Source organism: Paralichthys olivaceus, chromosome 10, assembly GCF_024713975.1.
Source record: "Paralichthys olivaceus isolate ysfri-2021 chromosome 10, ASM2471397v2, whole genome shotgun sequence".
In the NCBI taxonomy this organism is placed as follows: Eukaryota; Metazoa; Chordata; class Actinopteri; order Pleuronectiformes; family Paralichthyidae; genus Paralichthys; species Paralichthys olivaceus.
This window is the reverse complement of record NC_091102.1, coordinates 6571028-6598436: the sequence shown is the minus strand read 5'-3', so window position 1 is coordinate 6598436 and position 27409 is coordinate 6571028. Positions and strand designations below refer to the sequence as shown.

At 41.4% G+C, this 27409-nt stretch overlaps 1 protein-coding gene across 7 annotated transcripts; it reads right to left on the bottom strand.

The window, feature by feature from the left end:
* Positions 1-1432: 1432 nt before the first annotated feature.
* Positions 1433-25956, bottom strand: LOC109637885 (target of Nesh-SH3). Of its 7 annotated transcripts, XM_069533250.1 has the most exons (23): positions 25630-25956; positions 19604-19783; positions 19302-19370; positions 19092-19224; positions 18349-18539; positions 17204-17247; positions 16457-16505; positions 15414-15479; positions 15121-15210; positions 11114-13303; positions 10674-10751; positions 10092-10280; positions 9325-9393; positions 6682-6741; positions 5812-5934; positions 5407-5496; positions 5060-5269; positions 4736-4841; positions 3993-4072; positions 3462-3491; positions 3164-3322; positions 2712-2834; positions 1433-2370 (listed from the first exon to the last, which is right to left on the bottom strand). In XM_069533250.1, exons 1-23 carry the CDS (start codon positions 25742-25744, stop codon positions 2255-2257), a joined length of 4560 nt encoding a protein of 1519 aa, XP_069389351.1. In that variant the 5' UTR covers positions 25745-25956; the 3' UTR covers positions 1433-2254. The 7 variants fall into 7 exon arrangements, with proteins under 7 accessions (XP_069389351.1, XP_069389352.1, XP_069389354.1 ...); XM_069533251.1 differs by lacking the exon at positions 9325-9393; XM_069533253.1 differs by lacking the exon at positions 15121-15210.
* Between the last annotated feature and the right edge of the window lie 1453 nt (positions 25957-27409).

Genomic DNA, 27409 nt, shown 5'->3' with positions numbered 1-27409 from the left:
TTATTTTGTGTTGCACTTGGCACCATCGTCTCTCTCTCTCTCTCTCTCTCTCTCTCTCTCTCTCTCTCTTAAAACTCTCTTGCTTCACATGGCACATGCTTCTGTCAAGTTTGGCTTCTCTCTTCCCTCTACTCGACGTGAATTTGGAAAACTGTGGTAACGGTGGTGTTCCTGTTTAGTTTTTTTTTGCCTGTGGGTTGTGGTGGACTGGGACATGAGGCACGGGGAGCATGTGGTTGGTCTTGCTTGTCGTCGCACTGAGAGCAATGAACTACATGCACATGGTTTATTTAAGACAATTAAGAAACGGCTGTTCAGCTAATCTCCACTGAGTCTGTGCCAATTGAAATCATTTGTTTGAGATCGGTCCGTCCAATATAAATTCTCCTGCAATATTGACACAGTTAGCACAAAGTTAGGGATTTATCAAGTCTGGCTTCTGAATCTGATCAATTTTCCAATGTTTCATTCAGTGCAGATCGATTTTGTATTGAGAACCAAAACAAACAGTGCTTGTGTTTGTGCACATAGTTGGATTAACCTCCAAAGGCCCCCCCACACGTAACTTATTTCCCTGAAAACCAACCGGTACTTCAAACATTAAACTAGAAAGGCACTCAGAAGAGCACATACCTCCAACGATTTTGAAACCACATTTAAATTCCCCAGATATAAATTTTTTCTTGGATTTGCACCAAATTGTACACACACATGATTATTAGTCCCCTAAACGTGCCTGGTTGTTTTCATCAGGATTCATTAAATATTCCCTGGAAAATCTGTGAAAATGCTCAAAAATGTCCATCTCAAAATGTTCAAGAAAGAAAGATTCACACCAAAATTCCATTAAGTTTCAAACAACTGCTGACAAACCTACTAACATGCCACATACCTCCACCAAAGCCAAACAGTCCCTTAAATCCAATCAAGCTGCACCAGATTTCACATAGAAATCAGTCCCTTATAAATAATATGTCTGATTATTTTCAAGATCCATGAATTATTCCCCAAGAAAAGGGTAAAAAAATATGAAACAAATAAATATTCTTATTCACAATATTTATGATATGTTTTGAAATCCACTGACAAGCGAAAACATAACCTTGGATGAGGCACTGACGGAATAACTGAGGTGCAAACAGTTTTGCCTCCTCAATTTAATGTCATTTTAATCAAGAGCAGCAGTTTTGATCATCACATCTCTTGGCAAGAAGGCAAATGTAGGTATAAAGTCTTAAATTGTTCTTTAAAAAAAATTTAAACTTTTCCATTACCATAAAAGCACCAAAGTCAAATGGAAATAAGTATCAGTATATATAAAAACATGATTTATTGCTGGAAACATAAATGGTCCATCAAAAACAACTGCCAACATGACAGATGTGGAAAAACCCTCAAGTTCTCTCCAATGATTTGAACACAAAAGCATAAATTATGTCATTGAAGCTCAGTTTATTTCTATTTTTACAAACATATATATATATTTTATTCTTTATTTTATTCTACAATACAGGACTGCACGGGCATAAAAAAATACAAATGCTTTTGTTTTCAAGTGACTCCACAGAAACTCAAACGTTGGTTTTCTTACAAACAGATCAACAATTCGGCTAAAACTGTTTTATCTTTTACCTGAAATGTTTCTGTGATCACTGGTTTACAAACTGTACTTGACATCATATACATATATGAACAAAAGTTTAATACTGTGCAAACTGCAACTGCTAATAATCCCTTAGGGCCAGCAGAAGGTCGATTCTGCATGTCTGTGTATACTTGTACTTTACACAGTCCAAATGTACAACGAAAAGTATGATTTGGTATCTGTGTACAAATGACGTATGTGTGTGCTCACTGACATGCAAGTACTGGGAACAACGTTTACTTTCTTATCTCAAACGCCCAAGCACACAGAATATTCAATAACAAACCCTTGATAAATAATATCATACACGTTATTACACTCTGGGAGCCAGCTTCCCAATAGTTTCTGCGATTACTGTATATTCAACATTTTGGTTCACTTACACTCCTGCACTCTTTTGTCCATCGTGACATTTTTTGATAAATAGAGAAATTAAGACCAATGTTACAAATGCACGGGACAGAGTTCTCATGATAGTTCTATAGAGGTTCACACCTGGGAGAGTAGGCCGAGTTCAGACTGACAGTGTCCATGGTAACATTAAAGAAAAGCTTGTCGTCTTCTTCCTGGAAGCTAGGGAGCCATCCTCCAGACCAGCCCTGTGGGATCTTACCACTTCCCAGGAATAGGTGTGCCACACTCGTACCAGCCCACGTAGGTAACGTGTGACTTTCCTCCAATCTCTCCAAAGTGGACAGGTTCCTGTCTCAGTGCTCGGTAGAACCCTGGTACAAAGACAGAGAGAGAGAGGATGACCGTCTCTTTATTTTCTGTCCTTTATTAAAAAAAGGAAGTCTCATTGAGATGTTGACGTCTTCATTAGAATCAGAAATACTTGTGATTGGGAATAAAGATATAAACAGACCAAGAATTATAATAAATAGAAATATGAACTATGAATAGAAGTTAGTAAGAAAATAAGAAGTATGTACAAGTTTGCCCATTTTGTGTTGTACAAGTATATTATGTTACCACATTATACTATATATATTTTCTCTAGAAACACTTTCAACCTACATAACATCACTGACATGATCACATTACTGATTGGTGAAAACCAAAATACCTGGCCTGCTTGGTAGCTGGTCAGCAAACATCTGGGTGCCGGTCCGTCCGTCCAGGAAGGAGTCGACGAACTGGCAATGGTCCTCACCGTGTCCTGTCTGATCTCCAATGTTGTAGAACTTACCTAAAGAGATGGAGGACATAGGAACTAAAGTATTTGGCTTTAAAAAAGAAAAATATCAGTTCATTTCTCTTCAAATTTAACCGTGGTTTACCCAGCGTTAAGCATCAAGGTAATATAACTGAAAATTCATTTATAAACAGATACAATTTTAGACGAGAACTTGCTGAACAGCTGAAAGATGTAAATAATTGTTTTGTCATATTCCTCACTGGATTAGGTCACTTTTTAATCTTTCAAAGAGTTTTACAGATGCAATGTTTTTCAAAGTTATTTGTGATTTGCCTCTGAGGATCCTGAGCAGCTGCTGGGTTCAGTTCCAGTGTAATTACCATTGAGCGAGTCGCTCAGGTAGATTTTGTATCTCAGCGAGTTGCAGAGCTGGATCCCTACAAACTTCCGGTACCAGGTTCTCTTCACATACTGCTTCCCGTTGCATTCAGAGTAGTCGTCGGCTTTAAATGGGAACTGAGTCCAGATGGCGTCTTTGCCTGTGAGGAAATCATTCAAAGTAAATGCTTCATATACTGCACATTAACTGTGTAAGACATGAAATAGAAAAGGATCAACATATTAAACTGCTTAACTTTCCAGCAACAGATGAATAATAACAAAAAATAGAATATTCACCTGCAACATATTCACTCACTCGTGGATCAGCTGCAGACATGAGAGAAAGTTCCAATGAAAAACTCTCAAAACAAACATGAAACATCTTGACTTATTGTGCGAGACGAAGCCAAACTTGTATCTGAGCTGATTTGCCACAGTACAGCTCCGATCCAAAAGTGTGGGCTTTGATTGCAGGAGGGCAAGAGGCCAATTTCAGCAAAGCTTTCCTGTGTCTGTGTGTTGTCATTGTGAGTTCAAACACTTTTCATCAACTTAGGGCCACAGTTCAGCTGTTTTTATGACTGCTGCAAATCTAACTCTCGCTCTGATCCTCCAGGTAAAAGATTATTCGGTAAGAAATCAGGACATCTGGCGAGCTGACAACACCCGAGAGTCTAATCAGTCGCACCTCAGTGTCACATTGAAATCATTAGACTAACAACTGCCTAACAGCCCACCCTTTGAGATTCAAAGTGAAGCGAATAGCTGCGTGATAATAACCAACACATAATGTACAGTGGATAAGATGCTTCAGTTTGTTCAACTTGCCTGATTCTGTGCTAAAAGTCACGGGATCAGTGGAGGTTCCGGTTCCGAGCTCATTCTTTGGTGTAACTATGAATTCGTAACTGAAACATTGAGAAGAAATCTGAGTTACATGCACAAAAAAGGAATAGACCAAACTTATGAGCTGAATTCCTCCCATCTCCAGAGCTGAGAGACATATTTTACTGCCTTTGAAGGCTAAGTATGGGTCACACACACACACACACACACACACACACACACACACACACACACACACACACACACACACACACACACACACACACACACACACACACAAACACGCACACACAGAGCTCATGGTTATTCCACGTGCTGCGTTCAGATGTCCTGGCGAAAACTGGGACAGAAACCTAGCCCAGGGGTGGGTTCTGGTGAGTTTCGAGATTTCCAGATGTAGAGATGTAATTAAAAAACAACTCCACCCACATTTCCTCAGCTTTTGTGTCACTTTGGCCATTTTTGCAAAACGGGATTCACTGCATGAGCTGCGAGAGAACAAATGCATCTTCAGTGTAATTTAATACTTGTTTGCAGTGAACCTTACTAATGTAATCAGCCAGTAGTTCAAGCATAAAGTATTTATTAAACAAAGGGTTTATTTAGACAACCTTAGAGTAATGTAAACCTGGTGCTTGTTTCCCCAAGTGTGCAACAGTAAGAGGAATTGACCAACTGGAGGTTTTTTCCATGACAAGATTTTGTCCGATGACTGGGTCACGTACTTGCTCTCCGGTTTGAGATTCTCCACAGCTGTGTGTGTCTGGTTGGTCGTCAGTATGGACACTTCCTGTCCATTCGGTCCTTTAGCGGTGGACACAACTTCATATTCTGACCAAGAACAGATAGAATTGAAACATTATTTTTAGCCATTAGTTATAACATAGTGACAAGCAAATAGTGTATTGCCTCTAATCTTTAGCCTACATTTTGTTTTTCAGAAAAATGAAAACCAGACTTTTAATTTAACATAAAAGGATCCAAGCATCCCGACACATTCCAGTGTCCTGAATACAAGACTTTAAAAATAGCCTGTGCATGTGCTGCACCTCTGGTCTCATTGTCAGATTTCTGCCAGTCAAGAATGACAAAGGACGGGCAGCCCTCCACGGTGACCACAGTGAGGTTGGAGGGTGGTAAGCGGGGTGGGGACGTCACATTCTGATCGTTGCCCTCCTCGTCAGGAAAATAAGAGAGAGAGGAGGTGATGGAGCATGGCTCGTCTGGCTTTTTATCCGTCTTGTAGATCACGTGGGGAGCTGGAGATAGAGACATTCAGAACAGTGGTTTATTATTCATACAGGATATATTTTTCAATATTTTTACGCGATAGATAGTTTTTGATAAAAAGCTGATGATTTCAATAACGGAGGCTTAAAACCTGCTGTTGTCTTACCTACAAAACGCTTCTTGCCCATGATGTCTAGGTCTGATGCAGGCAGGGGCCTGAATATGGAGGAGTTTTCATATATGTCAAAGTGGCTGCCTGAAAAGGAAGCAGGAGAGAGGAGTTATGGTTGGTTTGATGTGCCAGTCGTCCCTGGCAGCTCTCTCTGTCCGCAGTTTTACAGCTCTGGGCAAATAGCAGCGTGCACCAGCTGATGCAACACTCAGGCTTTTTCGTGCCTCTTAAAATAAATTTTTCTTTTATCCCTTTTGCACAAGCAGGGTGCATGACCCATTTATCTGTTTATCAATGTACATATACTGAGTCATGTCAATCATATATTTTTGAAAACTTATGGATAAGATAAAAAAAGCAGTTCCTCCCAGGACTCATTAAAAGTTTTGTTTCTCGTACTGTTTACTGCCGGGGCAGGGGTGGTCGTCTGCTGTCTTCGCTCTTGCTTGGGCTTGGCTGTGACAAGAGGGAACGGCTTCAAGATGGACTCCTTGCCTCCTTGTTTCAGGTCCATGAGTTTATCTGAGGACAGACAGGAGGAGGAAAATAGATCAGTTCTTCACCTGCGTCATCATCTGACTCACAGTCACACACACAGTTGTGGTCCATCTGCTCTGGCCATCTTCACTGAACAACTCCACAGCCTTTTCCTGGCTGCAGAAAGATCAGAGATTGACTTGTTGAGTAATATATTTTGTGCTCTTTGAAGGGGAAAAGGCCTGAGTACAGCTGCTGTCCAAGGATGCCCAGATGCTCCAAACCATGAACTTATTCACACACTAGACTACTAAGCACACAACTACACTTATGTTAAAACAGTGAGTGAGTTGAGAAAAAAGCCTGATATGAGCTGCTCTGCAAACATAAATGCTGTTTGGGGTTTTCACACATACGATGTCATTACAAGCTGTTTTATAACACCGGGTATTACGGCCACTCAAGGGGACAATAAAATCTGACATTTCAAAAAAACTTGATTTTAAAAGAATAAAGTAGTAATTTCCCAAAATTCCATGCTGTCCCTTTAACTTGCATATTTTCCATTTGTGGAACAGATAAAATAATCCTCATGATGTTCCTAAATATCTAAATAAAACAAAAGTTTACAATATGGTAGAAATGTTCTTAATTTAAGGAGCGGGTAAAGGAAAGGTTTGAGTCACTGGTTTATGAATCATTGAGTCGAGTCTTCCACTCGGCTGTTGTTTAATTACAGTACACAGGACAAGGTGCAGCAGTGTTCAATGCATCCATCACTGTCGCCCTCACCATAGTCAGTTGGTTTCCCCACCAGGTTTGGTCTCTTGTTCACGGGAATAGCGGGTTGCACTGCAGGGAATCATGGGAAACAAGAGTCCATTTCAGGTTAGAAATCACAACTGAGACGGAGCAGCAGGTGGCTGGCACTGAAGAACAGATGCAAAACTGAAAATAAGTGTGGTTGGTTATTTTGATGAAAGAATGAGGAGACAACTGTGCTCTGAAAAAAAACGAGAGTACAAACACGGACATTAAACAAGCAACGACGCAGCACATGAAGCCAGGCAGATTGCATGTGAAAGGGTGAAGTCACTGTGTGAAGTGCACTGCCACGGACTTCAACTAACGAAAACAACTGTGTTTAATACATTCAACCAATAAACCATCGCTACAGCCGCTCATCCTAAAAATCCCCTGAAGTAAAACTGAGGAATTAAAAAAAATCCTCTGTCAAACCCTAACAGGAAACCAATGTATAAAGTCTAATAACTTTTTTATATGATTTTGAATCCGTTCGATGAAAGTTATTTGGGATCTGACACAGTTTGATGATCAAATTTTCCAGAAAATCCCTATTCCACAGAAAACAACGCAACAAATAAAGATCAAGCCAAGCGATGAGATAAGACCTAAATTGATGAACACAACAAATGTTTTGGCTTTAGTGAACTGGAGTGAACGCATGAAGAACAGGGCCGTGTGATGAAAACACATTTCTTTAGTGTTCTGCCATGATTTCATGTTCTTAAACCAGCTGAAATCTTTGTTGTGATTCGAGGAGCTCTGGGAGGTTTGACACATGAAATATCAGTGACGTGCATCACAGTTCAGAGTTTATCCATTTTCAGAGAAGGGTTCATTTGTCATTTTCTTATCGCAGAGATTCTTTAATGTTTAAAAGATTCTGTAGATGTTCGATTATCAAGGTCTAAAAAAACCCCCCATTTTCCTTTGGATTCATTTCCTCCTCGCTGCAGCTGACCTCCCCCTGAGCTGCATAAATCAGTGATCTCTGGCATCTCCTCCCAAGAGAAATACAGCTGAGACTATCAAGACAAACTCAAACAGCATCTGCCAAGTCTCACTGATTAGCACTGAGAATACACTCTAGTAAAGACTCTGACTCACTCGTGGCATAACTGACAGCTAATAGCAAACATATGCTCATATATAGTCATACGAAACGTTGAGGCAGTGATTTAAAAGCGGGGCAAAAAATGAAAAATACACAAGACAGGGGTACGTGAGGTATAAAGACGAGACATCTCAACGGGGTGAAGTCATGAGTAACTGGGCAGGGAATGAAAACACAGCCAAGGTGATGTCATGTGATAAGATGCAATGTCAACAATATGTAAAAAACGATCTGGTCAGTGTTCAACAGTTTCTGCACAGGGTTAGTTTTCGCCGTCTCACAATTAACCAGTCAAACAGAACGGCCGGGCCTCTGATGTGCCAAAGGCCTCAGACCCTGATCTATGATTTAAAACAGCAGCAGTGGTGCGTGCACTGGTTTCTGTCAGATAACTTAATCTTCAGAGAAGGTGGAAATATGTGCCATCAAAAGAGACTTTACTTTCAGGCTACACAAACATTCCCACTGAAATACTGCACACCAGTTTTCTCATTGGAAGTTGAAATGCCTATATGAACTAAAACTGTTGAGGAGACGCTCTAATTCACCAGATTTTCATTACAAATATACAAAGCTGCAGAATGCAGTTTGGTTTGAAAGGTTGTAATTTAGTTGTTTTTTATTTAAAAAGAAAAAACGGCCCCTAGCAGCTTTGTGTTTTGATGTGTGTGCAGAATGGCAGGCAAAACAACTACTCTTTTTTTCTGTAGAGTTGCTTCTGTAGAGCCTTGCGACTCAAAGAAGACCTCTGAAACTGTCCATGTTTCCACAAATAGCACACACGAGCTGTGACATGAGACGGAAGCGCGAAGTGTCTTCATAACTAAGAGTGTCACAACTGATACATGAGGTGGTTTGCATCACTACTCGTGATGGATTTGCTTAGAAAACAGTGTGACCTTTAACAACAAGCAGGCTAAAGCAATGTCAGAAGATTTCCAAGCATTTCCTTAATACATGTGGATTCTGTATATAAAGATGGACAATGCTGTGGCTCCACAAAAGTGAAGCAAATGCATCTTGATTGTATAAATCCTAAAATGTCTAAGTACAGAGTGGAACGTCAGCTGAGACTGACTCATGATCGGTTGAGCAAATGTTCGCAGGTCTATTCCACGATCATCAGTGCTCAGCCTGTGGCTCCAAATTACATCATCAGTGCAAGATGGCAGCATTCATATCCTGGGTGTTTTAGCTTCATCTCTAAATAGTGAGAGGAAGTGGAGATGTGTCGTCCATCGTTATTTACATTCCAGAGAATTGGTCTAAACCAAAATTAAATTCATACTGTAGATGGCTTCAGTCTCAGTCAGGTGTACAACGACTACATGTGTTGGACAACACAGACCACAACAGACAGGAAACGTCACACTGACAAATGAGTTGAACATCACAGATGATGAGAGGATTGTGACAAAAGCACAGATCGGTGTGACTGTGTGGGACGGGACATAACAGTGCCTCGTGGGTTAGTGAATGAGGAACGCTGACAGGTGATCGTCTTGGTTTGTGTTTACCAGGGATTCCTTTGGTCCGCACCACAGGCTTAGGAAGAGCAATGGCCCTGTGTTGAACACCATCGGTTGCTGGAGGGAGAAAAGGTTGTACAATTTTTTGTGTCAGAAGAAAGAAGAAAAAAAGAGCTTTATCATATTTCTTTCTCATTGTCAAATGTTTGTGACAATTAAGCTGGAGACTTGTTTGTGTTTTCAACCTAGTTTTGCAGAAACAAATGGACTTGACTTAATCTCTTGACTTTTCTGACTCTGACTTCTTTCACAACTCTTAAAAAAGTTTGAGAAAAGAAGAGATACAGAAAGAGAAAGAAAAAAAGGGAGATTGCCTGTAGCAGCTGCACTTTCTGCACAGTTCTTGTGTTAGCATGGTTGGTGTAAAATGTGGTGTGTCCTGGCCAGTGCCGCGGCCAAACTTCCCACCCGGTCAGCATGAAGGACTGTAAATCATGTTAACGATCCTGACCCCAGAGACACCACTACTGCTCAGGGTAAAGGTTTGAGATACACACTGAGCACATGTGGCACAGCGTGGAGAACATATGGACTGTGAGAGGACATGAAGCTGAAAATAGAGCTAGAGAAGGTAAAAGAACAAGCATTTCTATTGTACGTCTACATCAGAAACAATGAGTTTTCTTGTCTTCTCCTGTTGATGCCCAATTGCAGATGAGATTTTGAGGGAGTGGTGAAAGGAGAGGATAACCTGCTGAAATTGGAGAGAGAATGAGAGGATGGAAGTGGAAGGGAAAGGAAGGGAAGTCCATTACCCCCAGGTGTGCTGGAGCTGTGAGAAGAAGTCAATGTCTTGGATGGAGAACGTGGTCTGACACCAACATGAGTGGAATGAGTAGGAATCCGGGTGCGAGACACCGTGTTGTTTCTTGCTCCTGCTGGAACTGATGAGCTAATGGGAGAACGAGGGACTTCATCTTTGGATGGTCTTTGGATGCCAGTACCTAAACATGCAAAAAGGCAATTGGGCAGGTTAGAGATGATCTACTTGAGAACTTGAGAGCTTTACCTAAATGGAATAGATGACAGAACAGTGGAAAAAGAATGCAGATGAGGACAATGAATTAAGTGACAGAGACATACATGAGATCAAAAGATAGCCAGACCATTTTGGGTGTGAATGGGCAGGGGTGAGGTGACTGTGCTGGACTGAAAATGGATTCACACATGGAGGCAGGGGTAATGATGGGGTAGGGTGTGTAGGGTGGTGGGATGGAGATGGCGATGGGGAAGCAGTGACATCATCCAATGGGTTGAGTTACAACTGAAAGCACTGGGTTCCATGTGGCTTGACGAAAAAGCAGAAATGTTAATGTGACAAACGTCATGATGTTTACCAAGATTGTTACTACCGACTCTCTCGGTAGCCAGGGCAGGTCTTGGTAGAGGCTTGCCCTCTTCTGGTGGACTAGGAGCTGTATGAAAGAGAACTCACTTGAATTCTAAGATGAATTATGTATAAGAAAATGTTTTAACTTTTAAAGGGAGCATATCCTATTCTTTAATACAGAAGGAGATAATTGTTTGTTCTGAATGAATGCTGCTAAAAATGGTTCTTTTTTGTTGTGATTATCTATGAAAAGTAAACTTTTATATCTAGTCAGAGAATACTGAACAATACAAAATTAGTTGGATGGGGACATGTTTTTATCATGTCCCTGAAACAAATACAAATAGAACCACAATTTAAATCAATATGCCCCTTTTAAAATGTAATTTAAGATCAAGTGTTGTAGCTAAAGTATGGTTTGCTAATGGCAAAAAGTAGGGTCTTTACCCGTGGGGACTGTGTGTCTTGGGGTGACCTTGGTGGGATCAGAGTAGGTCCAGGTCTGAGGCTGCAATGATGGCCCAAGTTGAGGATGTGAATGACTCTTAGGTGCAGGGTGTGGTTTGGGAAGAGGTTCAGGTTTGGATAGAGTCTGTGTCTTTGGAAGAGGTTGTGACTGTGGTGTTGTTGTTTGAGATTTTTTTTTGTCCATGGTTTTAAGCTTTGGTTGAGGTGTAGGTTGCTTTTTTTTTTTTTCCTTTGGCGGGAGTTTCATTTTAGGCTTTGGTTGAGTTTTTGGTTGAGACTGTATCTTGTCTTTGGGTTTGACAAATTTCATTTTTGATTGAGATGTTGGTTTGACTTTAGACCTTTTCTTGGCATTTTGCTTGGACTGTGGGTGGGTCGTTGGTTGAGGCTGTGTTTGGGTTTGTGGCTGAGGAGTAGTTGGAGATTGTGGTTCAGACTGGGGCTGGATGTGAATTATTGGTAGTGCTTGTTGGGTATGAGGTATGTCCTGGGATGTTGGTGAAGGTGTGTGGGCATGTGCCATATATGTGGGCTGGGGAGATGGTTGAGCATGTGGTTGAGGCAGGGCCTGGGTCTTTATTTGGGGTGGTGTTTTATGCTGGCCCGGATGTTTGGGATGGAGTGTTGGTTGAGGTTTTGCAACTGCCCAGAGTTGCGTTGTGGTTTTTGGCTCTGATTGGATATTAGGCCTTTGTTGAGATCGTGATTGAGACTGGGTGTGGAATTTGGGCTTGGATTGTGGTTGGGTTTGAGGTACTGAATGGAATGTTTGTTGGGGTGTGGGCTGGGATTTTGGTTGAGTCTGGGGTACTGGTTCTGATGTTGTTTGTGGCTGTGGTTGAGTCTGGGTTAATGGCTGGGATGTTGGTTGGGGTTGTGGTTGGGTCTGGGGTATACGTTTTGATGTTGTTTGGGGTTGTACCTGAGGTATGAGTTTTGATGGTGGTTGGGTTTGAGGTACTGAATGGGACATTTGTTGGGTTGTGGGCTGGGATTTTGGTTGAGTCTGGGGTTTGAGTTCTGATGTTGGTTGTGGTTGATGTTGGATCTGGGATGTGGGCTTGGATGTGGGTTGGGGCTGTGGTTGAGTCTGGGGTATATGTTTTGATGTTGGTTGGGGTTGAGGTTGGGTCTGGGGAATAAGTTTTGGTGTCGGTTGAGGTTGTGGGCGGGTCTTGGGTATGGGTTTTGATGTCGGTTGAGGTTGTGGTTGGGTCTGGGGAATAGGTTTTGGTGTCAGTTGAGGTTGTGGTTGAGTCTGGGGAATAAGTTTTGATGTCGGTTGAAGTTGTGGTTGAGTCTGGGGTATGAGTTTTGATGTCGGTTGAGGTTGGGTCTGGGGAATAAGTTTTGGAGTCGGTTGAGTCTGGGGAATAAGTTTTGGTGTCGGTTGAGGTTGTGGTTGAGTCTGGGGAATAGGTTTTGATGTCGGTTGAGGTTGTGGTTGAGTCTGGGGAATAGTTTTTAATGTCGGTTGATGTTGTGGTTGGGTCTGAGGAATAAGTTTTGATGTCGGTTGAGGTTGTGGTTGAGTCAGGGGAATAGTTTTTGTTGTCAGTTTAGGTTGTGGTTGGGTCTGAGGAATAAGTTTTGATGTCGGTTGAGGTTGTGGTTGGGTCTGAGGAATAAGTTTTGATGTCGGTTGAGGTTGAGGTTGGGTCTGAGGAATAAGTTTTGATGTCGCTTGAGGTTGAGGTTGGGTTTGAAGAATAAGTTTTGATGTCGGTTGAGGTTGTGGTTGGGTCTGAGGAATAAGTTTTGATGTCGCTTGAGGTTGAGGTTGGGTTTGAAGAATAAGTTTTGATGTCGGTTGAGGTTGTGGTTGGGTCTGAGGAATAAGTTTTGATGTCGCTTGAGGTTGAGGTTGGGTCTGAGGAATAAGTTTTGATGTCGGTTGAGGTTGTGGTTGGGTCTGGGGAATAAGCTTTGATGTTGGTTGGGGTTGTGGTTGGGTCTGAAGTATGAGTTTTATTGTTTGTTGGGTCTGGGTTGTTGTTTGCTTTTCTCTATGCTGTAGGTGCCCTCCATGTTTCTCCACATTTGTGTGGGTGACAGGCACAGACGTCACAGTGGGAGTAATCTGTAGTGTAGGATGGTGCTTGGGAGCTAATGGAATTTCAAAGAAAGGAGGCAAGACAGATCTGAAGAGGTCTCCTCCTCCTGGGACGTCTAAGAGAGAGAACATGAAGCTTGAAAATATAATTTAAAATAAAATAGATTATAGAAAAGGTTACTTTAGAAAATGAAATAGAACAACATAATTCATTGTATGGAACATTCTGAAAACAAGACATGCAGAGTGTTAGGGAACAGTTGAAATTGAGATTATCAGAATCACCTAAGAACTCACCAAGCTGGTCTTGGACTACAGCACAGGTTACACAATAACTCTCGAGACTCGACTGCCAAGAGTCTGATAGAGGGGGTCAGATTTCAAAGGCAGACAGACCATATGGAGGTATTTTCAATGTTACAGCCGTGTTACTACAGACAGACTCAGCTACCAGGGCCAGGATACCTGTGAATGACAGCCATCCAAATTCATTGGCTGTGCCTCTAAGAAGCTTTAACGCGTGACGATTCAACAGTTGCTGATTGATTACTCACTGTGGGATTTTGGTGGACCATTCTAAATTGATTGCTCAATCTGGTCAGGTATTCACCTCAATGAAAGAAAATGGCAAAGTAAAGAAGAGGAAAATCATGAAAGGCGATGACTATAACACGAAGGGGAAAAAAGTAATAGGCTCACTGCCTTTACTCAACTTTACTCTCACGTTAAGTCTAAAATACTTTGGTTTTGGGGGTTGTTGGTCGATTCACTGCAATTAGCTACCCAACCAAGGACTGGGATCATAACACTGTCCAGCTGAGTATTTATTGGAATTTTATCGTAACAGAATGGAGAATATAGCTGGATTTGTATTCAGACACTGGGTCCTGCTTCAAAAGTAGCCCATCAAAGTGAGTCCTTTAGAGAACCTAAGTTCTTCCCAAGCTTCACCAAATTATGGTGCTCCATGTTTATTATCCAGTCAACAATTTACAATTTTATCATTCAAAAGTCTCATCCTTCAAATTCAGGCTTCAGTAATTAAACTTCTGGTGAAAAGGAACATGTCTATTTGGTTGTAATGAGCTGTATCCAGGCTGTGAACTGGGACAAAACTACTGTTTGATATACCAATCGAAAAATGGTGGAGTAGGAGACAAACAACAGAGAAACAGAAGTTCTGGAAAACAGGAACATTTAAGATTCCGCTGAAGTTCCTGCTGGAGGAAGAGGAATGTCTGGTGCATGCAACGTTGTCATGCAGACTTCACACCATCAACTGTGTTGCATTGAAAGCAAAAGCTGCTGATTTGTCATTGGCAAAAAACATTATGAAAGATCATACTATGGATACTGAAAGGGAAAAAAATGATTCATAAGTTCATTCATAAGAAATGTGAGGCAGATACAGGAAAATTTAGAAATGTAAGAAGTGTATTTGAGATATGACTAAGTTGTAATTGGCACTGTTTAAGTGAGCAGCAGCTAACAAGCTTCTCAGTGCCGACTAACAGTCAACTCTTTCAACGGCTGGAAAAGATCCTTTGCAGTACTCATGGCTTGTCCTACAGATTTCCGATCCGAGTCCTGTGATTAAACTGTGCAGATTAAATCATGACAATGAGATGTAAAAATAACAGAGAAGACACAAGAGATCCTTCAAATCATTAAGAATCCTTTCAATTTTTGTTGTTGCCATGCAGCCAAGACCACCTATCTTACGCTCAGTGCAATCCAAACAGCTGACACCATCAGCTAGTTTCCACAAGAATGGCTGAGTTACCGTACTTATTCATTGCATGCCACTCATGCAGGTCATTACAAACACTGTAAAGCACTGACAGCCTGTCAGTTACAATCCGCCAAGTCTATGATTGCAGCCGGTATGAGAGCCATGAAGCTTTGTCAAGAAGAGCTGTGATTCACTGTTTACCGATTGGCTGTTTGGCGATGGTAGGTGGTGTGGGTCCAGGGGGTGACAGAGATTTCTGTCTAGTAGTTGTAGTAGTACTTGTGGTTGGAGCTGAGAAATATAGTGTATATTAGTAGACCTTGAAGAAAAATTGTTCTTGTACCTGCTGTAGAATGTACAAAAAATCTGTATGTACAGTAAACAAAGATTTCCAGCAGGAAAGTGATAGAAAAATCAAGTACACTGGTCAGTTATAAGTTCAAGGTGTTTCTTTCTGACTGCTGAACTCAGTTTTAGGTCATAAAAGTCATTACCAAGAGTTGTCTTTGACGCTATGCTCCGGGAGATGGGCAGTCTGCCCTGGGTCTTGTTATGGAGAGCTGACAAAAACAGAGTAGGAGAGATTCAAGGGAAGGATTATGTTTGTCAATTTATTTTAGAACAAACAAATACATTTTGGAGAAAAAAATATGTCTCATTTGTGGTTAGGGTTCATGATAGTTTTCTTCAACATTAAGATCTGCATCTTCAGCTTTATCATCTCTATCAACTGTTGACCCACCATATCCATGCCAGGCACCTAAGGAACAATATGGTTAAATTTGCAATAACACTGCAGTGATAATAACCGCAGCCAAACGGGTTATGTTGTTTTCACCCTTGTCCATTAGTTTTTTTGCCTGGAAGCAAGATCACACAAAAGTGACCGAATGGATTTCTCCGAAACTTGGTGGAAGAATGAGACATGAGCCCCGAAAAAAATTACCATTAAATTCATCCTTATAATACATGGATCATAATAAACAGGTATGTTTGGGGAACAAATATCTATGAGTGTGCAATTTGGTGCAGTTTGAATTTAAGGGAACTGTTGGGCTTTGGAAGGTATGCGCTCTACTGAGTGCCATCCTAGTTGCTTATGGGTTCATTGCTGAGTGACCATTTTAGATTACTCAGTCAGTTGATCCATTGCTGGATAAAGCTGTAATCAAAGGGGGCTAAAGTATTCTGAAGGCAACATGGTAAAATTAAATGTAATTTGTGATGTACTGGAATGTGTTTATTGTCTATATGTTGTATATAGTATCATCATTGACACATTAATTGTTGGCATTTACTATAAATCCCAAAATCGAAAATTATTGATTTTTATTTTTCAAGAAAGTCAGAGGTGGACTTGACAAGGTTCTATTTGTAAAACCATTAATCAAAGTTGGAGTAAAAATTCTTTCAGTGCTTGTGGAGTCAGTAAGAAGACCTGAACAGTGCTAAATCAAAGTGTGTTATAAAAATTCTGCTGCTATATTAAAAGGGTTCAGTGGGTTTAACCGAATGCAGCATATCTCTGTGGGCTTACCGTGGCGAGGAGCAGAGGGGGGGTAGCGTGGACCTGGTGCTATGGGTTTCTGGTGGGCGAAAGATAAGAGGACACCGTCACAACAAATACATGTTTACCCTCACTGTCATCTTTTTCTCTTTATTCCACTTACACCCTCTCCTCTATGCCTCTGTGAAGTCCCCAATGAAAAAAATGTTATTCCGAGTTTCCTTGGAGAAGAGCAAGCAATGCAGCTGATGCTCAACAGCTGTGGTGTTTTATGTGTCCGAGGCCAGGAGCACATGACACAGCAGCCTTGCGCTGTCAGAAAATCAATGCCACCTTTTCCCTCTCAACTCGTTTCCACACCGTTATCATTCTTCCCTCTATCCCTCCATCTAGTCTTCCTTCTCTCTCTTTTACTACTCCAGACGTTAGCTAGCTGCAGCCGGTTCCTCTTGGCGTGGCCGATCCTGGCTGCACTGATGCTGTTTCCACTGAGCAGTTGGATGGAAAATTAATGAGGCAAATAACCCTAAGAATAGCATAAGCTCACTTGTGCACATAAAACAGACTTTTAAGTATATCGTCTGTTCCAACTACTCACCTGCTCCCCAAAATATTTATTTTGGGTAGAAGAGGTAGACCTGTCTCGTGTCACTTCTCGCTCTTGTTTCATATTATTACAATAACATTCTAAAGTTAAACATGTCATATTATTAGTCGTAATACTTTTACTAGTTATGCCTTGATAATGGATTATAAAATAGTGGGTCCAGTACGTACCACAGGGTTGAGAGGCTGTTTAAAGATTTTCCTGATGGACTTCTCTGGGAACACAAGAGACAGATCAGCGACGTAGTCAGTAAAGTGGAACCAACAAAAGTGAAGGAACAAAACAAAACCACATTTCAAAGATGCTTCATTCAAGATGTGTTTGATTCCATGATGATGAATGAGGAGTCCTTTGTAGTGGCTTAATAATGAATAAACTACAAGATGGTTTTGATTCAGTATCTCAGTTGATTGTGCTGCACAGTAACATGATGTCACATCGGTCATTGCACTTATTGGGTGAAGACTAAGTCAGCATTTGCCTTAATGTTTTCACATGAAAAAAAAAAACATGGGAATGAGCAACAATGTTGTTCCCAAAATTACAGAGAAACACGATACAGAAGAGAAACATCATGAAAAGATTTTCTCTTTTCTTCTTTTCTTCTTCATCTAATAAAAAATAACGCATACAGGAAACCACAACTCTCCCTGAACAATTATTAAATCTGGCTATAATTTCCCTTCATGCTTTTTGCTGTTTTTTCACTTTATCATCTTTATTAATCTATGATACAATTTTAGAGGTATGATAATGAAAAAGTAGGTTAACGCCTGGACATCTAAACTATTAAACAGTCCTTGCTTTAAAAGAAAAAGAATCAAATAGTGGAAGTGTTTTTGTTGTTAATGAAACCTTCCTATACTCGTTTTCCTTCTATATACTCCGTAGTTAACCCTTACCCTCAACATGATGATCACCCCTGCCTAATATATTTTGGTTCTTCACATTCTTTACACCAAAACAGCTCCAACCTGCCGAGGCATGGACACCACAAGAAGATGCACTTTGTTTAACTACCCCAAGACCCTTGATGGCCATAACTGTTTGGACAATATCAAAGTCTTCAGGTCTTTACACCTGCCCAATTCTATGAGAACAGACTGTCTCCTTACCATCTAATATATCACAGACATACACCGAGTGGTCGTAATGTTTCAGCCAAAATTTCTGCTTCTGCCAAATCCTGATCGCCTTTAGTTCTTCAGGATACTAGGTCGTTTTCTCGTCGGATTTGTGCTACCTCCCCATTTAGAGCAGCTATAGCAAGTGGTTCTGAAATGAGGGTGAGAGAATCATGTCAAAAGATACTGACCCTCTAATCCCCCCGAGCTGATGTTGTGAATGACCGGCTTGCTCCATGTTCCAGTGACATCCTTGGAGCTGGGCTGGACACAGAACTCATAGACTGTGTTGGGCTTCAGATTGTCGATGACTGTGTCGCTGGTAGCGCAAGTCTGGTAGTTCCACTTCCTGCTCCTCTCACGGTAACGCACCGTGTAGTGTCTAAGATGAAGGACAATAGAACAAACTGATAAACCTTAACTACTATGTAAATGGTGTGTATTTATAAAGCACTTTTCTAGTCCAGATGACGACTCAAAGCGCTTTTCAGTAAAGTTTTACATCTACCCATTCACACTCACATTCATACAGTGCATCTATGTGCAGCACTCGAGAAGGAGACAATTTGGGGTTCAGTATCTTGTCCAAAGACACTTCGGCATGCAGAAAGGGGGAGATTGGGATTGAACCGCTGACCTTCCTGTTGGAGGATGGCCGCTCTAACCCTGAGCCACAGTCTGTGAAGAATCTGAGTCATTGTGATGATAGAATAAGTAAAAGAAATAAAAAGAAAATGCATTTTCTGATTTTGTTTTTAAAGACACTTTCTCAATCATTCGAGAGGTTTCCTCTTACCTGGGTTTCAAACCTTTTAAGGAACATTTGTGTTTGCATGTCACAAGTAGACGATTGATGTTATTAGCTTTTTCTTTGCATTTAGTGTGTGTGTGTGTGTGTGTGTGTGTGTGTGTGTGTGTGTGTGTGTAAGCTCACCCGTCTTCTAAACAGTCATTCATGATATTGCCATCATAAGGTGTTTTCAGCAGTGTCCCCCAGGACAGGAGCACTGAGGTGGGCGTTACCGATCCAATCACTAAGTGTAATGGCTTCTGCAGTTCCACTTTTCCTGAGAACAAGTTAACACGTCTTACTTTAATAAACATTTCTGCCTTCATACATATCTGTCACTTCTACCACCCTTACCTGTGCACTGCTTCTTCACCTCATTGGTCGGGATGGGCTGGACGGCTATAAGGTACTTGGGCTCAGCGTCTTTAAAAGAATAAGAAACTAGAGGTTAGTGATGTTATAGATTCTCGATCTGCACTGAGCAGCCGGCAGCAGAACGCACTGCAGGTACGATACGGACAGAAGAGCATCCTGAACAAAGTGATGGAGCTCACGCAGTCATGAGTTCACAGACTCTGTGGAATCTCTTCCCTTTTAGCCATGTTACAAAAGTCACAACTAATCTACATTTCACATAAATAAAAAGCCACCCTTACCAAACTCAGTCTCATATGGCTGTCCATTGTCTGGCAGCGGAATGAACTGTTTGGAGAACATGCTGCTGCCATAGCCCAGGATGTAGCCCTCGAGCTTGGTGTCAGCATTTGGTCGCAGAAACTTCATCACAATGGTGTCTCCTGTGGCGTTGATGCGAACTTTCATGTTCTGACGTCGCACTGGAGAAGCAGGAGAGGAAATACACGAACCATTTAATGTAAAAATATTTTCTATTAGTCTTTGGTCAGACACAAAGAGGATCAGTAAACATGGAGAAAAGGGGGCTCTGCAAGTAATTAACGAAAAAAACAAGCATTTAGTTACACTTAAGTCACTGTCAATCTGCTGATTCATGCCTCTGCATCAAAGCTACGACGTAGGTGCACATGGGGCCAAGCATTCACAGTTGTGCGTTCGGTAGGTGTGTATGAGACACGCTGCAAATACATCGCCGAAACGCTAGTGGCAGAAGGTGAAGGTCAGTTCTTTAAGTTGAGTTTCAAACATTAAAAATGGGTGGTCCAAGGAGCTGGGAAATTTGACAGATGGTCAGAGCATCTTCAGGTCAGGTCTTGCCGGGTGTTCCTGGCATGAAGTGGTTCATTTTTAACAAAAGTGCTCAAAGGAAGGCCAATCTCTCTGTTTCTCTTTGGTGGCCACAGTATGTTAAGTATTTACATACGGCAGATTGTCCTCACTCATCTCAACTCTGTGTGTCATAAAAGTACAAAGAATTCTAAACATTCTTTCCTGTGATCATAGATGAACTCATGTGCACAATAACCAGTGAACAGACAAGCAACACAAAGTCCCTGCAAACACAATGCATGAGAGAATTTGTTTATTTATCTCTCTCTTGCCTCAGTCATGTGGCCTTTAAAACTAGCCAAGAATTCGGCGTGCTAGCAATTAGTGATTTTGAAACAGAATAAAGTGCATCAGAAACTCTGAGTGCAGCGAGGTCGGGGCTGTGACTGACAGTTGGCTGCTGCACATCAATCGATAAACAACACACCATTGGACGATATGTGGTGAGCATTCAGGATTAGAACATATACAGCTTTGGAAACTTTGTAAACTGCAATTCTTCTTTTTTAGAAATAAGACCAAAGCAATACATTTCACAAACATGCCTTGTTTTTATATTTTCTATTCCACAGTGGAAATTACAAAAAAGTCTATTGGGCTCAGACCTTCACCTCCCGTAGTGTACAAAACTTTCTGCCTGGATTATGTACTATATTTCTCCAGAGTACATGTCCTTGGCTCTAATCAAAGCTTCATAACGTTAAATGAAATAGTGGAACTTTGCATGAGGAACGAATCCAGCAGCTGCCTGATGCCAAAACAGACACTGACAGGGAACGAGGGGGAAGCCCTGGATTTGAAAAACACCCCTGTGCTTTTCCAGCTATGTGTTTCCTATCAAAACGGCATTTGTTTTGATTCTCTCATCAATATTTCCGATAAAACACAAGTGATATTGGCTCTGAGGGAGAGTGTATGAAACATTAGGAAACTTCTGGCAGCATGTTTTAAACTCCAGTACAAGCAAACACTGGCGTGGCCCCACGACACCGCAGCCATTTGGCCCACACGTCTCCTAGGGACTGTTAAGACTTATCAGTGTTTCCAAAGTGAAATGGATAAAGCTTTAGGAACAGATCCAGTTACAGCCCTGGTCATCAATCAACTACAGTACAAAGGAAAAATGACTGACATTTAGTTAGCCACAAAAACACTGCTAATCCACAACATGATGTTGTGTGTTTGTGTGGGTAAAATACAATGAAAATAATGAGGCTGTTTAAATTTACACACTTCCTGAGGGCAGCTCTGCTGGTGACTCTGACCCTGTCAGACAGATGAGGTCACTGAAGATTTATAACCTGAACAAAAGCTGTAACTAAATATAATCAAATCCATAATCTTCTCCTTCATAGCCACAGATAAATATTACTAAACATGTCAAGACAGAGTCTCTGTTTAATTTCTTATCGGAAAGTCAATGCAACAAGTTTGAAGAGACACAAAACGCCTATACAGAGACACTAAATGGAAAGCAAAGGGAAACATGGAGATAAAACTAGCACATAACACATAAAGTAGCCACAGTGAGACAGAAAGCAACGAACACAAAGACGACAAAAAGATGAAAAATCACCACTGATGGATTTAAAACGAGCACTAAGAGACTAAGTGACACAAAAAGGGTTGGATTTATTTTGTGTATGTTTCAATATAGGTCTTTCTCTCCGAGTATTTTCCATGTGTCCTCTAGGGGCCTATTGTCTCATAATCCATCCACGATAACCATCAATCATATGGAAATAGTAAGAGCTGCAAAAAAAATGGTACTATGCCAAAAATGGCAGTTGCAAATGTACGTATGGAGACTTGGTGGCAGATTTTTGCAAACAGTTCACTAAAACATCAATACCTACATTGGGGGGGATGACACTCACTTTTTTTCACAAGTGTAAATCTCATGTTAAAGAGAACGTAATCGATCCATAAACAATTACTGTAAAAGCAAATCCGCCGTGAGTCTGGGAATCAGCCAATAAACACGTCAGATTATTTAACAAACAATGCCACAACATTCAATAAATATTTCACCATCCTGTAATGGATAAAAACACAGAGCATTTAATCCTGCTGGCCTGAAACAGAGAAACACCCTGACACTGGAAACTCAGCGTTGGCTCAGCGGAGCAGCGATCATGGAGCCTCAGCAGTGATGGATGGTCCTCTGGGAAAACGACTAGGTTAATGGGGGTGTCAGCGCAACAGGCTCTCTTCACTTTCAGCTGCCGAGCAACACGATATTTTTATGTGTGTTTGGTGTTTGAAAATAAATATTCACGCCGGCATTTGCGCGGTATTGGCATCAACACATCAAGATTTACTGTGTGACGTTATCAAGCCAGACTTCCACAATCAGCGGCTCTCTCCTGCTCCGCTGTGTCTCTCTCTCGGTTCAGAGGTGTGCGTTAGAATAAACTGTGAGAAGAAATACATAGAGATCATGTCAAGACTTTTCTGTGAACTAATGAACTATAAATATCTGAAGCAAAACCTCAAAAAGAAAAAAAAAACTTGGCGCAGGCCTTTGTTTTCACAATGTGCGGTGGAAAAGGGTTTTTCTGCTCTTTTTAGAGATTGGAAAAGGGACACGGAGACATGGCGTCATGTTAGCTTGTCTCGAGCAGCTGAACATCACAGCTGAGACCTGCAGCATGTAAATGTCTCAGTCCAAATGAGGGTATAAACTCTTCCTATTGGTGCACTTTAATGCTCTAAAATCCCCTCGTATCACACACTCACACACCCATAAACAGACCTTTCTTACCACACTCATTCTCCCAGCCTCAGGGCGTTTTTACACGGCTCTGGTGTAAAGTATTTCAGCCTCGCAGTCCTGGAGGAGTTGGAGATGGAGGAGACTTGGCTTCCTGCACCGCAGAGACACATGTTTTATGGGCCTTGGTAAAACACTCACCGTCATTTAAAGCAATGGAGTGTGAAAATCTCGCTGAGCCTTGTGCCAGTCAGAGCAGCGAGGAATTGAAATAACTTAGCTGGTGACCAACCAACAGCTGCACGGACCGATATCTGCTGTGAGGGGAAGAACCTGAGCCTGCAGGCTGCAGTAACTCATCCCTCTGAATATCGACTGTAATCCACCAGGAGCCTCTTTGATCCCGTCTCTCTCTGGAACAATCACAGCTCTTGGCCTCACAGGAGGCCGTGACATGCGGCCCAGTGGTAAAGAGCCATGTCTGGGATCGAACCACCACATTTTCCCACCTGCCTCAGCTGCGTCCACGCAGGTCTCTGTGGTCTCACACTATATATATCCCCCCTGACAGATTTTGACGCAGCAACAGCTGTTTTCCCTTCAACTGTGGCACCGCTCCATCCATCCTTTTCCTCCTTCACTAATTCATTGTTGTCCTATATGTGTCAGCAGCCTTTTTCCCATCAACTGGATCCTCTTCAGCTTCCTTAAGTGCTTTGAATTTATCTGTCTTGTCCACTAATCTCTCCCACTTTGCTCTTTCCTTCAATAATTCTCTCTTATTAATGTGGACCTGACACAAGGCCATGTTCTGTCCGACTCCGCTGAAGTTTCCAGGTCGTATATTGTTCTGAAATGAGTTAGCGGCAAGATATTTCTTGCATTTGCATTCATCTCCTCTGTGGCTTAGTTTAAATATTTCAGAACCCAAACACATTAAAGGCTGTGCAAAGAACAGATCGTCTAACATCGCATATACCTGTCAACTCTATTACTATGCTCTGATATTTATGACACAAGAAAACAAACAGGTTTCATTCTAAAACTATGGGCTGGATCCAAGAAGAACAGAGATAGAGTTTAGCTCTCCTCCCAAAAGAAACACCCACACTCACACACACACACAGGCACACACCTCATTTCAACAAACTCCCAAAGCTGCACAGTGTGAGATTTGTCTGCAAGTCAAGTTCAGCCTGCAAGTTACGCACTAGGAGCAACTCTTTCCACTGCGCTCCCCTCTTTATATAGACTGGAGTCAGTTCAGCTTAAATCACTTTTACTACCATCAAAGTCCTCAAAGGATGCCTCTGTATGTGTGTATGTGTGTGTGCATGTGTGTGTGTGTGTGTGTGTGTGTGTGTGTGTGTGTGTGTGCATGAGAGAGACAGAAAGGAGGGGGAGAGAAGAGAGGGAGAGAAACAGCAGTGGGATAATAAGACAATATGGAAAACCTTTGTGGAAAATGTGCTGTTTTTCCTAGAGATTTGCTCTATTAAGTAATTTGGTCCATTAATGTTTTATATAACGCAAAATGATGTAATAACTTCCATGTTGCTCTTCAGATTTTGGATATATATAAATTTTTGGTCAGTTGCAGAGGCCAAAAATAAAACTTTGACTGTGCCTGAGTTTATTTTTAGACTCTCTTTGGTTGTTTGATTTAAAAAAAAAATCTTTGTTTGAAACAAAAGAAACAAACAGCAATAAAAAATCGTCAGCCTGAAGCGATGACTTAAAAAATAAAGCTTTTCACATTGACTGCTTCATGGGCTCGGTTCCAGGAAAGCCATCCCATTACTTTGTCTGAAAGCCTGACCTTTGACCCCCAACCTGGAAACAGTTTTTTATTATAACCTGTGAGCAGTAACTGATCTGTTTCACCGTGTCTCCGTCTGCTCGCCTCGTTTCAGGGAAATCATCACCACACTGACCGAAAAAACAGTGCTCACGGTTTCTCATAATGTTACAGGCGTCTTTAGAAGGAAAGCTGAGTGTTAACATAATATTTAACGACAAAATATCAAAATGAAGGATCCAAAATGAATTGCAATAAACTTCAATCTTCTTGAATTTCACTATTTGTGCACTGCACTGCTTCACAGCTTGTTTTGTTCTCTGAGCAACTGGAGAAAACACATGAGTCAGGCTACATTAAAGCCAAATGAGGTCATCATAGGGTTGCATCTAATTATAATGGTACGTTCCCAGATATCAAGATAAAAACAGGAGAAAGGATACCTGAGGGTGAACACTGAACTGTTGCTTTTGCTTTTCTGAACATTGAATTGATTTTTTTTTTAAATTGCATTTGGGGATTTCCTGCAAATTAGAAACTGCTAAAAACACATTTTCATTTTCTTTATGTTAGAAATAAAATGTGTTAAATGGCATTCATCAGTCAATATACTTTGCAGAAAATTAGCATCTCAACAAACCCTTTACTCCTGTCATTTGTAAATATCCATCTTGCAAACTTTGGCATGTTGTCAATCCAAACTTATACCAATGTGCATTTAGCAGAAGGCAAAGAGAGACCATGGAAAGGAACAGTGCTTCAGAGGCTGAACACAGAGCAACAATCACAGTGATGTTCACTTGCACTTGCATGAATTTTCAACTTTTAGAGCACCATGATGACAACTGCATCACTTGCAATCATTAATATTTCCTGTTGTGGATATTTCAGTATAAGGCAATGACAACAATGCAGGAGTCACCTACCTCTGCTCCTGCGAGGAGTTGAGGGACCAGACAGAGCTATACCAGCGATGAAGACCACGAGGAGTAGGACCAGAAAGCCGCGTGAGTTCTGCTGCATCCTCATCGTCATCATCATCACCTCTGCTGTGGCCGGCTCAGAGTCTCAGGTGCAATGAAGCTGCAGTTATCTTATCTTACGGACTCACAACTCAGCGTTCAATAAATCTTTGGTAACAGGGTGAGTGGTGTGTGTGTGCTGCAGCTGCAGGAGTCAGACTAGATATTTGTGGGGTGGCTGGACTACTTCTCTGAGCTTGGGGCTCTCAGGACTAGCGCAGCTCACCGGACTGAACTTCTGGACTGCACCATCTATACCTCTATAATGGAAGGAGGGGACAAATAGAGTCGGACACACCCACTCTCCTTTCCCTCCCTCATCTCTCCTTTTCTTTCACTCTCCATCTCACACCCTATTTCTCTAGAAAAGGAGTGAAAGTTTTGTCCAAAACTCCTGCCCTTTTTTTCCCTGTTGTCTTTAATTCTCTGCTGATTCTGGTGTGTCCACATCAATCCTGTTTTCCATCTGCAGAGGCCTTTTGACACTCGGCTCCTTCTCTTTCGTCTTCTCTTAGATTCTTTCACCATTAGTATATTTATGTGCACTCCACTAGCCTGGTTTTGATCATAATAAGTATATGATACATGGACCTTGACAAATCTGATTAGTCATATCTATGCACATCCATGTATTTATGGTACTATACGTATTCATGTTTCCAATCATCTGTGCACCAACCAGTCAAATCTCAACATTCTGCAAAAGCCTGGATTATGCTCTGCTGCTTCTTTCTGTGCAATTCTAAAGTTTTTACTATTCTCATGTTCAACATTATCTCTGCATGACAACTGTGGTATGGTTGCAGTTGCCAAGCTACTGTGGTTATTGTAAATACAATATAGTGAAAGTGCATTTTGGGCTTAGGTAACAAATACACTGGCTAAACAAGGCACACGATTCTTCTGTATCAGTCTATAAATAGTGAATTAAAAACACACTTCTTCAAACTTTGACTACAATCATAAACATGGTTTCCTCTGAAGGGAAACTCTTTGAATGTGATTGTGTATAATTCATCAAGGCTGTGTGAAGATTAAATCAAGTACAGATCCAAACACCCACAGTAGTGCAGGTCCAAAGGTGGGACAGTGTTTTAAAAGGTTACGGTGTGGGGAGATCATTATTTAGTGTAAATAAGACGTGCTTCATGTCCACTCAACAGCCTGACTTCCACACTCTAACTTTTGCCTCGTTTGATGAGGTGCAAGATACAAGTCTGCTGCACGCAGGTGTGTCTTCGAATCCTCAGCATCACAACCACTTTGTCTTCTCTGAACTGAGCTACCTCAACTGTCGAGGAGAACATTTCAGTTTCTGGCTGCTCCAGTCAAGATAATTTGAAGGGCAATTGGACTGGTCACATAAGCTGCGTGTATCCAAAAATGGAGCCATTATATTCCATGGAAACAATGACTCTCATCATCCAATCTATAAATATATTTTCTGCCACTGGCAGAAAACACGTTTACATAATGAGGGGCACGGACCAAAGACGTGTAGCCAGCGGCCATGTGTCGCACACGCAGAGAGGACTATTTGGTGCATCACAAACACATGATGACAGTGGAGCACCATGAGGTTACTTTGAAGTCGGACTCACAATATATCATTGTTTATGGCCAGTCAGTTCACTTTGTGCATCTGTCCGTGTGCAAATGTTTGTGTGTTTCTTTGAGCCAGTTT